This window comes from Mustela nivalis (assembly GCF_964662115.1).
Source record: "Mustela nivalis genome assembly, chromosome: 1".
Taxonomy (NCBI): Eukaryota; Metazoa; Chordata; class Mammalia; order Carnivora; family Mustelidae; genus Mustela; species Mustela nivalis.
In genome coordinates, this window is record NC_139020.1 from 213,337,281 (window position 1) to 213,349,317 (window position 12,037).

At 55.2% G+C, this 12,037-nt stretch overlaps 1 protein-coding gene across 1 annotated transcript; it reads left to right on the forward strand.

The window, feature by feature from the left end:
* Positions 1–4,798: 4,798 nt before the first annotated feature.
* STAP2 (signal transducing adaptor family member 2) lies at positions 4,799–11,867 on the forward strand. The gene is made up of 13 exons (XM_082735435.1): positions 4,799–5,155; positions 7,342–7,413; positions 7,563–7,685; positions 8,047–8,103; positions 8,538–8,638; positions 8,788–8,922; positions 9,679–9,748; positions 9,840–9,942; positions 10,053–10,127; positions 10,951–11,106; positions 11,190–11,279; positions 11,371–11,445; positions 11,709–11,867. The coding sequence occupies exons 1-13, from the start codon at positions 5,054–5,056 to the stop codon at positions 11,777–11,779; spliced, it is 1,230 nt and encodes a 409-aa protein (XP_082591561.1). The 5' UTR covers positions 4,799–5,053; the 3' UTR covers positions 11,780–11,867.
* The last annotated feature ends 170 nt before the right edge of the window (positions 11,868–12,037 follow it).

Here is a 12,037-nt window from a genome sequence, read left to right on the forward strand (position 1 = left end):
CCTCGGCCAATCAGCAGGAGTTCCTGAGGTTCACGCATCCATTCAGTGGTAGGCGTTGGTCCTCCGGCAGCCAGTCAGGTCCCGGGTCTGACACGCGCCCGCCGACTGGCGCGCCCCCCCTATTTCCCACGCCCCCTTGCGCGGGGTGTTAGTAGGCGGGGCCGGGCTGCGCGTCCGCGGTGTGGGTGCGTCCCTGTCCTTTGTCCCCGGTCCCTGTCCCGGGACCTTTGCTCCGAGGCGCAGCAGCACTTCCCAGAATGGGGAGTCCGCAGCCCGGGCAGGACTGGAAGTCCGGGGGTGGGGGGAGGCCCGAGCCTGCGGGGAGCCGTGGGCTGGGCCCGGCGCGGGTCTGGAAGGGGACAGGGCATGGGGTGAGGGCCCGACGTTCGGGACGGCGGTCTGGAGTCCGACCGGACTGGCTCCGGGTCCTGCTCCGCGCTTCCCAGCCACGTGGGCCCTCGCCGGTGTTTCTCGGGGGACAGTGGTCATGCCTGCCTCAGGGTGTTGCAGATCCGGGCTGGATCCGGGCTCAACGCCCCTCCCGGAGTTTACCCACGCGCCGCGCTCCCCACCCCGGCCCAGCCAGCGCGGGGCATCCCCGGCACCTCCAGACTCCGACCTCCGTCCATACCCCCATACCTTGCGCACGTTGTCTTTGACTGTTCCAAGACCCTGCCCCAGACCTCCGGGCTCTCCTTCTGCCTCATCCAGCGTCTACCCTGGCCCCAGAGGGATCTTACTAAAGGCAACCATGACCCCCTCCCTCCCCTGCTCTAAATCCTTCTATGGCTCCCCATTGCCTTTGATAAACAAAATTAAATGGCTGTGACCTTACTAACCATTTATGACTCCCCTTTATGGCGGGTATGGTTAGTCAGCTTTATAAGACAGTTCATCAGAAGAGATGACCAAGTCAGACAGCTCTTGAATGGATTCCAAAGGCTATTTTTTGCCACGTGTATAAAGTCCAGGCAGCCCTCTAACGATGAAGGAAATTGAATTTACATCTGCCTTGAGCTCAGGTCATGATCCCAGAGTCCTGGGATAGAGCCCTGAGTCGAGCTCCATGTTTAGTGGGAAGTCCGCTTCTCCCTCTCTCCTCCTCTGCCCCTCCCCACCCCTTGAGCTTTCTCTCTCTCTGTCTGTCTCAAATAAATAAAATCTCTTAAGAATTTATGTCAAGGGGCGCCTGGGTGGCTCAGTGGGTTAAGGCCTCTGCCTTCTGCTCAGGTCATGATCCCAGGGTCCTGGGATCGAGCACCGCATCCCGCTCTCTGCTCAGTGGGGAGCCTGCTTCCCCCTCTCTCTCTGCCTGCCTCTCTGCCTACTTGTGATCTCTCTCTGTCAAATAAATAAATAAAATTTAAAAAAATTTATATCAAGAGGGGCGCCTGGGTGACTTAATCGTTAATCATCTGCCTTTGGCTCAGATCATGATCCCACAGTCCTGGGATCAAGCCCCGTGTCAGGCTCCCTGCTTGGCGGGAAGCCTGCTTCTCCCTTTCCCACTCTCCCTGCTTGTGATCCCTCTCTCGCTGTGTCTCCCTCTGTCAAATAAATAACTAAAATCTTAACTGAAAAAAAAAAATCAATCTTATCCACCATATTTAACAGGCTGTGGTAGGTAGAGTAATGGTTCCCTAAAGATGTTCACATCCTAATCCCCAGGACCTGTGACTATGTTAGGTTACATAGCAAAGGGGATTTAAGGTCCAGATAGAATTTAAGTTGCTGATCAACTGACTTTGAAGAAATTATCCTGTATTATCTGGGTGAACCCAAAGTCATCACAGGGTTTCCTAAAAGCAGAAGAGAGAAGTGACAATGGAAGAAATTGAGAGTGATACGACGTAAGGAATGTACCTGCATTGCTGGATTTGTAGATGGAGAAAGGGGACCATGAACCAAGGAATGCAAGAAGCTTCTAGACGCTGGAAGGGAAATGGGTTCATCTTCTGAGCCTCCGGAAAGGAATGCAGCCCTGCCAACACCTTGATTTCAGCTTTCTGATATCCATGTAGGACTTGTACAGAGCTGGCGGGTAACATATCTGTGTCATTTTAAGCTTCTACATTTAAAATAAGTGTCAAAGCGGCCACAGAAAACCAACACACAAGCTAAGGAAGAAAGGTTAGAAGGGCATTTCAACTGATGCAGGAAGAACACTTGACAAAATTCAACACCCATGCATGACACAAACTTAGCTAGGAGGGAGAAGCAGGCTCCCCGCTGAGCAAGGAGCCCAGATTCCAGACTGGATCCCAGGACCCTGGGATCATGACCTAAGCTGAAGGCAGACGCCCTCAGAAACCACCTCCGCATGCTGCAGAATGTCCGCAGATCTTCAGTTAACATTTTACTTGATGGTGAAAGACTACACGTTTTCCCCATAACAGAAGGAACAGGGCACCCATATCCAGCACAGTCCTGGAAATTCTAGCCAGTGCGATAAGACAAGAAAAGGAAATGAAAGGCATACAAATTGGAAAGGAAAAAATACAACTAGCCCCATTTGCAGATGACGTGATGGTCTTCACGGAAAATGCCAAGAAGCATACAGGACCACCTCGGGCAAATGTGTTTCACTTTATTGCACTTCACTGATAATTACATTTTTAAATCTTTTTAAAAAATTATTTATTTATTTATTTGACAGATCACAAGTAGGTGGAGAGGCAGGCAGAGAGAGAGGGAGGAAGCAGGCTCCCCACTGAGCAGAGAGCCCAATGCGGGGCTTGATTCCAGGACCCTGGGATCATGACCCAAGCAGAAGGCAGAGGCTTTAACCCACTGAGCCACCCCAGCGCCCCTGGATTTTTTATTAAATTAAAGGTTTGCGGCAACCCTGCATCAAGCTGCACCATTTTCCTGACACCATTAGCTCACTTCATATCTGTGTAACATTTTGGTAATTCTCATCATATTCTAATCTTCTCCATCATTATTATGTACTTATGATGGCTTATGGGAAGGGGGCAAAATAGTAACAGTACCAGGAGTTTGGGAAGAGCTGATTCACAGAAGACATTAAGAGAGAGAGACAAACCCAGAAATAGAGTCTTTTTTTTTTTTTTTAAGATTTTATTTATTTATTTGACAGACAGAGATTACAAGTAGGCAGAGAGGCAGGCAGAGAGAGAGGGGGAAGCAGGCTCCCCACTGAGCAGAGAGCCCAATGTGGGGCTCCATCCCAGGATCCTGGGATCATGATCTGAGCTGAAGGCAGAGGCTTTAACCACTGAGCCACCCAGGCACCCCCAGAAATAGAGTCGTGGCCACAGAGAACACACTGATGGTTACCAGAGGGAAGGAGAGAAGTAGGTGATAGAGATTAAGGAGAGGACTTCGGATGAGCACTGGGTGGTGTGTGGTATTGTTGAATCATTATACTGTACACCTGAAACTAATATAATGTGTATAATGTGTAATGAAATTTAAATAAAACTTTAAAGATTTTTTTTTTTAGTACAATCTACTTCCCCAAGTTGGGGCTCAAACTCATGACCCCAAGATCAAGAATCACATCTTCTACTGACTGAGCCAGCCAGGCGCCCCTTAAATAAAACTTTTTAAAAAGAGTCACCTGAAAAAAAAAATTTTTTTAAAGGGGGCGTGTGGCTGGCTCAGTTGGTGGAGCCTCTGCCTTCTGCTTAGGTCATGATCCCAGGTTCCTGGGATCCAGTCCCGAATCTGGGCTCCCTGCTCAGCAGGGAGCCTGCTTCTCCCTCTGCCTCTCCCCCCACTGCTCATGCCTGTTCACTCACTCTCAATCTCACACAAATAAATAAAATTTAAAAAAAATAAAAATCTATACCTTAAGAAAGAAAAAAAAATGCACATCTGTCTACTAGCAGTGAAATCTGGAATGAAAGATATGATGCCGGGGCACCTGGGTGGCTCGGCTGGTTAAATGTTTGCCTTCAACTCGGGTCATGATTCCCAGGGTCTGGGATCAAGCCCCATGTTGGGCTCTCTGCTCCTTGGGGAGCCTGCGGCTTCTCCGTCTTCCTCTGCCTGTCACTCTGTTTGTGCTCTCTCACTCCCTCTTTCTTCTTCTTTCTGTCAAATAAATAAATACAATCTTATTTAAAAAAAAAAAAAAAAGAAAGAAAGAAAAATACAATGCCATTTGTAACTGCTCAAAAAAAAAAAAAAAGGAAAAAAATGCTTAGATATAAGTCTAACAAAACACACACAGGACTTGTATGAGGAAGCTATATCTTGCTGATGAACAAAACCAAAGATTTAAATAAGTGAAGAGACAGACCATGTCCATAGATAAAACACAACACAACAGGGACGGGTCAGTAGAGCTCGTGACTCTTGATCTCCTAGTTGTAAATTCCAGCCCCACCTTGGGTGTAGAGATTCCTTAAAAAAAAAACAACAACAACAACTCAACATAGTAAAGATGTCAGGTCTTCCCCAGTAGATATACAGGTGCAATTCCTATTAAAATCCCAGCAAGATTTATTTTAAAGATCTTATTTATTTATCTGACAGACAGAGATTACAAGCAGGCAGAGAGGCAGGCAGAGAGAGAGGGAAGCAGCCTCCGCAGGGCTCAATCCCAGGACCCTGAGATCATGACCTGAACTGAAGGCATAGGCTTAACCCACTGAGCCACCCAGGCGCCCCTAACCCAGCAAGATTTTTTGGTAGGTTTAGGCAAGTTTGGGCTAAAGGGACATTCAGATCTTCATGCTCTGTCCTGCTGTGCTCTCTCCAGTGACACAGAGCTTGCCACTCTGACACGTTGCTCCTCCCTTTCTCACATCCAGACCTTTGCTTAGGCAGGTCCCTCCTCCCGGTGAGCCCTCTGTCCAGTCTCTGCCCTGCACTGAAAGCCTCCCGGGGCTCCCTCCTCTGCAACTCCTGCAGACCTCCCAGACCTGCTGGGGAACCAGAGAGGCTGGGATTTCCCTGCGACAAGCCTAGCCCAGAGCTGACAGGGGAGGGAGCTGGGGAGCTGACAGAAGAGGAAATTCCCCGGGAACCTGTTTCTCTGCTTCCTGGCCCAGCCGGGACACCTACTGGAGGGAGAGGCCAGGCCATGGCCTCAGCCCTAAGCCCACCCCGGATCCCCAAACACAAGGGTGCTCTACCCTCACACTACTATGAGAGCTTTCTGCAGAAGAAGGGACCCCACGACCAGGTAAGGTGGGGCAGGGAGCTGGCACCGCTGGGCTCCTGGGTGGCCTAGAACTCTGCATCTGGCCAAGGGGGACGGGTGGGACTGAATGGAGCAGGGCGTGTGCTGGGGGCTGGGAAACGTTCTGTCCACCATCAAGCTTCTCTCTCTCTCTCTCTGTGCCTCTCCCTGCCTGTCTCCACGGGTCTCCCTCCCGGTCTCTCTGTCTCTTTGGATACAGGAAGGATCAGGGACTTCCACCAGGAAATGGGAAGCCTTCGGACTCCCATGTCCCACCCCTAGTCCCTAAGAAACCATGAACCTCAGCTGCAGGGGTCAAGGCCAGGACAGGTGGCATGTGGGGACAGTGCAAGGTGTGGGGGCCACATCTGGCAGGACCAGATACTCCTTCCCTGAAGCCCCAGCCCCCCCTCCCCACTGCTCACACTCATCTCCCGCTACAATCCCAAATACCCACCTGCTGCTTCCCCTGCCCATCCCCAGAGCCACTGTCATTGCTGTTCCCTCTTCCCTTCCTTGTGCCTCCAAGTGCCCACATCCTCCCCAGCCTAGACAGCATCGAGACCCCAGGGGCTCAGAAAGGCCTGGCCCCAGAGTGCACGAACGAGCTTCACATCCCTGCAGTAAGCCTCGCTGATGCCCAGGCCTTGGACAAGTGACTCTCTGTCTCTGTGCCTCATTTTTCTCTAGTACAAAATGGGTACGCTAGGGCTAGGGCCCTAGTCAAGGTTACAGGAGAGGGGTAGCCCTCAGTGGTCTGCGGATTTGATTTCACCATCGCTGGTGCTTTACTGGCATTCACGCACCCAATTCTCACAACAACCCTCGAGGTGGGTACATCTCTATGGCCATTTTATAGGTGGGGAAACTGAGGCACGGAGCAGTTAAATACCGTGTGCTGGGGTGTATAGTGGGTCCACGAGGAAGCAGGACTGACCATGCTGAGTTTAATCACTTATTGCTCTGTTCCCAGTGCCTGGCACATAGTAGGTCCTCGGTAAATGTTAAATGTATGTCTACACGGACAGATGGGTGGGTGGGTGCATATGCAGATGAATAGATGGATGGACAGATGGATAGGGAGGCAGACGGTTGCAGTGACAGGTGGATCGATAAATGGATGCTAGCTGTCAATATGAGAACTATCCTCGCTATCATTATGGACTAGAGTACCTTCTCCTCCAGGAAGTCTTCCCAGATTCCCACTTGGAGGGCCTTTCTCGTCCTCTGTGACCTCGAGGCTCAGGGTCTGTCCCTCCTGGTGTACTAATTTCGTTTCCCTAGAGGATTTTGGTGTCTATGTTTTCTTTTTTCCTTTTAAGTGCTTGTTTATTTGAGAGAGGGCATGAGGGGAGGGAGAGCAGAGGCAGAGGGAGAGACAGGATTCCTCAAGCAGACTTCCTGCTACGAGCAGAGTCCTCTCCAGGGTCCCATCTCAGGACCCCGAGATCACGACCCGAGCCAAAACCAAGAGTCGGGCGCTTCACCAACTGAGCCATCCAGGCACACCACATTTTAGTTAGTATACATGCTTTCTTCCAGAAGATAATCTATTTTGAAACAGGAGCCATGTCTCATTTATTATTTTGCCTGCAACCCAATAACAAGATTGGGTGAGGAGTAGGTGTTCGGGAATATTTCCTGGGAAAAAACCTAGAAGCTTACAGTCCTGGCTGTGTCAGCCCCTTAGACCTCCTGAGAGTTGGGACATTTATAAATCAGAATCCTGGGGAGACAGTCCTTCTGAAGCTAGAGTCCTTCTAGAGTCCAGAACCATGTGAAATCAGGAGATTGCTGTAAATATCTATGGGTTGGACACAGAGAAGGGGGATGTATGTAGGTGCGGATGAGTAAACGGATGGATGGCGGATGGTTAGTTCAGTTCTCTTCTAGAGCTCCTTCCTCTGTACTCTGCTCTGGATCTCCCATTCCATCCAAGTTCTCTTTAATCCTTTCTCAAAGAACAATGGGTCCCCAGAAGCTGGGCCATGGATGGGGAGGGCCTCCCAGAGAAAGCAACATTTGTTCAAAGACCAAAAGTGGCAATGAAGGAAACTTTGTGAAGATCTCAGGAAAGAGGACCCAGGCAGCAAGAACAGCCAGTGCAAAGGTCCTGAGACAGGAGTGGGTGTCCCGGAGGCAGCCAGAATTTGCCTTCTCATCTTCTGCTCTCTACCTTTGGTCCCCAGGATTACAAGAAGTTTTGGGCAGGCCTCCAGGGTTGCACTCTCTATTTCTATAACAGCAATCGGGACTCCCAGGTAAGGATGGGCAGGAAGGCTGGAGAGCTGATCTCCTAGCCCCAAGCTTGACCTCAAGGACCAAGCAGAGAGCCGGGGTGGTGTGGCCAAGCCAGAGGGCCTGGTGAGTCACAAGCCTGGCACTCAGACTCCTGCTTCTGGATCCCCAGCATGTGGAGAAGTTAGTCCTAGGAGCATTTGTGAAGCTCACGGATGAGGTGCCCTGGGAAAGTTCAGGAGACCCTGGTATCTATTTCAGCCTGGTCCTCCGGAACCAAGAGATCAAGTTCAAGGTAGGCCCAACCCTCCCTGCCACACTCACCATTCACACCCACTAGGATGGAGTCACACGGGGTCTACCACTGGGGTGGTGACCCTGGGCCACTCACTTCGCTTTTCTACACTTTGGTTTCTACAACTGCAAAAATAAAATATTTTTTTAAAATTCGATGTAGAAACAAACAAATAAATAAATGCTGATTCAGTGACATTAGGGGACAGCATCCCACATTACTAAGGACTTCGGTTCAGACATCCTCAATTAACCCGTCCTTCCTCATTTAACCCTGAAAACAGCTGCCATTCCTCATTCGCATTCCACGCTTGAGTGGGCCGAGGCTCACCGCCGCAGCCTCCTTCTGTTTGCCTCCGCAGGCAGAGAGCCTGGAGTCTCGGGAGATGTGGAAAGGCTTCATCCTGACGGTGGTCGAGGTGAGAGCGGTCGCCTGCTCAGAGTCCTCTTCGCTCTTTCCACCCTGCATCCCCCGAACCAGCCCCTCCCACACGGCGGCCCGTGGCCCGGGCGGAGCCCACGGACATCAAACATGCGAACGTTGCCTGGAGTTTTTGTCAACGTTCCTGATTCCTCTTGTGGTCACTGGTGCCCCGCGTGGCCCCGCGCAGGCTCCGGGCTCGACACCTGGCCTTCGTTCTAGCATCTGCGCTGTCCTCCCCATCAGTGAAGTGTCTTCACGTCCCCTGCAAGGCCTCTTGGTCCCTGTCCTGGGGGGCTGCGGATCCCCCAGACCCGGGTTCCCATCCTGGCTCCGCCCGCGCCCCGACCTCAGGGAGCCCATCGGGGACACGGGCACAAGCCGCTGGAGCCCTGACGGCCGGGCGTCCTCGGGCGCCCCATCGTCCCTCAGCTGCGTGTCCCGTCCAACCTGACCCTGCTGCCCGGACACCTGTACATGATGGCCGAGGCCCTGGCCAAAGAGGAGGCGCGCCGCGCGCTCGAGCTGCCCCCGTGAGTGGCCCGCGGGGCCGAGGGGCCCCGGGACAGCGGCGGACAGAGGCGCGGGGCGGGAGAGCAGGGGAGGACAGGCCAGGGTGCAGGGGACGCCTCGGGGTCCGGGGGCGGGGCCTGCCCTGAGCGAGGGACGCGGCCCGCCCCAGCTGCTTCCTGAAGGTGAGCCGGCTGGACGCGCAGCTGCTCCTGGAGCGCTATCCCGACTGCGGAAACCTGCTGCTGCGACCCAGCGGGGACGGCGGGGACGACGTGTCGGTCACCACGCGCCAGACGTTCAACGGGTGCGCCTGCGCGGCCTCGGGCCGGGAGGCGGGGCGAGCGTGGGGGCGGAGTCAGAGCTGGGACGCGGGGAGGGGGAAGGCTCTGGAGGCGGGGCCAGAGCTCCCGGAGCGTGGGGTCTTGAGGCCCGCCCGGCTCTGGGAGGCGGGAGGGAGTCCGTGCCTGGGGGCGGGGCTAAAGACCAAACAGGGCGGTGGATCCCCTCGGGAGAGGAGCTAGATCCTGGAGCCGGGACGGACTCCAGGCGAGGTCAGACCTTTGCATTAAGATCGGCTGGGTCTGGGCCTCTGGAGCGGGGAAGAAATCAAATCCAGGGATGCTAACCTGCCCCTTGGGCGGAGTCAGGACCTGTGGGTGGAGTCACGCCCCGGCCCTCCCCCGCAGTGGTTGATTCAGGCTTGGGAGGTGAAGACACTCTGCGGGCGGATCGGAGCCTGACAAAGCTTCCTCCGGGATCGGTTGAAGGTGGAGTCAGCACCCTGGTGGGCGGGGCCATACGGGAGGCATGGCCTCCGGGGGTGGAGCCTTCAGGACCATGTACTCCCTGGGGGCAGTGCCAGGACCTGTCCGACTTGGTCTTCCCGGGGGCTGCAGTCCGTTGAGGGTCTGGTTCTCGGCCGAGAGGCACGCCAGGACGGGGCGTGGTCAGCGTGCCGCGGAGCTGGAAGAGTTTAGGCCCCCCGTGGGGGCGGACCCAGGACAAGGGCGGGGTCCTCCCTGGTCGGAGTCCGTCCACCCACTCACCACTGCCCGTGCAGGACGTCGGTGGTCCGGCACTACAAGGTGAAGCGTGAGGGCCCCAAATATGTGATCGACGTGGAGGAGCCGGTGAGCGTCGGGCCGGGGTCCGGCGATGCGCAGTGATGGGCTGTGCGCCCCTTTCACAACAGCCTTGACTGAGACCCCTATCCGCCTCCAGTTCTCCTGTGCCTCACTCGACTCAGTGGTCAACTATTTCGTGTCACACACCAATAACGCGCTGGTGCCCTTCCTGCTGGACGAAGACTACGAGAAGGTTCTAGGTAGGTGCGGCCTCGGGGAACTCGGGTGGGGGGTCCAGTACGTGCCCGGGGGCCACCCCGGGGTCAATGCCCAGCCGCCGCACCTCCTCTAGGACCGCTCTCTGTTCTAGGCCACGTGGAGGCGGATAAAGAGAACGGCGAGAGAGTATGGGTGGCAAGCTCGACCCCCGCGGCCCCCAGCCCAGGTGATGCCCCGCCCTGCAGCCGCGGCTGGGCCAGACTGAGGAGAGACGTGGGACCCTCGTGGCACCGCCCGTGTCCAATCTTGTACCCAGAGTTGCAAAGACCCAGAAATTACCCAGATCCTGCCCTCTGGGTTGCGGAGCTGGACAGCTCCCAGCCCTCTGAGGTAGAACCTGTGGCTGGAGGCAGCAGCGCCTAGACTTGGGGAGAGAAAGGGGGCAGTGTAGGGGAAGGCTTCCTGTAGGAGGGCGTGTTTGCTTAAGGTCTCAGAGGATTTCAGTAGCTAGAGATGAGCTTTACCGGGAGCAAGAAACTACCCAGAAATGGGATCCAGATTGGCTGCTGGGGTGGGATGTGGTCCCCTTTAGGGAGCAGGAAGAAGAGGCTGGAGAGGTCTGTGGGGTGAGCAGTCTGGTTCTCCTGGGGCTGGGCAGATGCGTGGAGGGGGGGAACATTGTGCACGCACCTAAGCCACAACCACGCGTGTACACACAAATGCTCACTCGTGGGCACAAATTCAGACATTTCTAGGTACGTGGGTGTGCACATTGGTATAGACGAGCCGGGGGCACACACTTCAGTATCCACACAGTGCCGTGCTCGCACACGTTTAGGTGTGGTGTGCAAACCCTTTACATATAGTCAACTATGTGGATTCACTCAGTGTACAGGTTTCTGCGATGAGGGACGGACACGCACACGCACAGGGTCACATGCTTGGATACCAGCATGTATACAGACGTCCACATTCGGGTGCACACAGACACAAGCCAAGGTGTCCCTGCACCACGTGGACCCAGATGGGGAACTGCCGTTTCCCACCAGGGCCCACACTGGCCTCGGGTGGCCCCAAGAAGCTGCCTCCCCTGCCCATCACGCCTGTGGCAAGCCAGGACAGGTCACCCCCACTCCTGAACGAGGACGAGAACTATGTGATCCCCATCGGAGATGACCCAGCTGCCAACTACATGAATGCGGATGGTAGGTGGGGGGTGTGGAGGGGAGATGGGGACGGGGGAGGGGCTAAAAGCCGGAGGTGACACACCACACCTTTGTCCACGCAGTGCCTCCCCCCAGTCGGCAGGTCCCGAAGCCCAGGAAGTTGGCAAAGGTTCAGGCCAAGCCTCTAAAGCCACCTGTTGCCCCCAAGCCAGGTAGGGGGGGTTCCTGCCTCCCCGGGGGCCTTCCCTCACCCAGCCGAGAGCCAGCCCTGGCCTTCATCTGTCCATCTGCCTTCTCCTCCAGAGCCCAAAGTCCTCAACAGTGGCCTGGCCAAGAAGCTAGCGGTGGGCTCAATGCAGACTCTCTTCCCCACAACAGGTGAGGCATGTGGGGGTCTGTGCTCCCAAGTGGGCAGCCAGCGCAGCCACGCGGGACCCCTGCTCCGAAGTGCCCCATGCTCGGTCTGATGCCGGGCAGTCTTGAGACTCCTTGGGGCTCTTGGGTACATTTTCACTTTTCACGGGGCCCCACAGATTCTGCGGGGAGTCACGGGTGGATGTGGGGTGGGGGAAGGGCATGGACGAGGGACAACCCCCGCGACCCGTGCACCTGACGCCTCAGTCACCTCCCACCCTCCCCAGCCCCAAAGCTGGCAGATTTGACAGCAGAGCTGGAAGAGAAACTGCAGAGGAGACGCACGCTGGAGCACTGAGGCGCAGGCGCCGGGGATCCGTGAGCCGCTCTCCAGCTGTGGAAGTCAGCCAAGCCAAGAGCTCCCCCAGAATAAAAGCTCAAGTGATCCCCTGGGGGCTGATGTGTCTGGCTTGGCTTGGGGGGGTGGGCAGTGTAGGTCAGATGCCCGCCCACAGCAAGCCCCGCCCACTCGGCCACACCTGCCACCTGACCCTATAGGAAAGACCCATTTCACAGCCAGGAAAGCTGAGGTCCAGAGAGGTCGGGGGCACGCTCA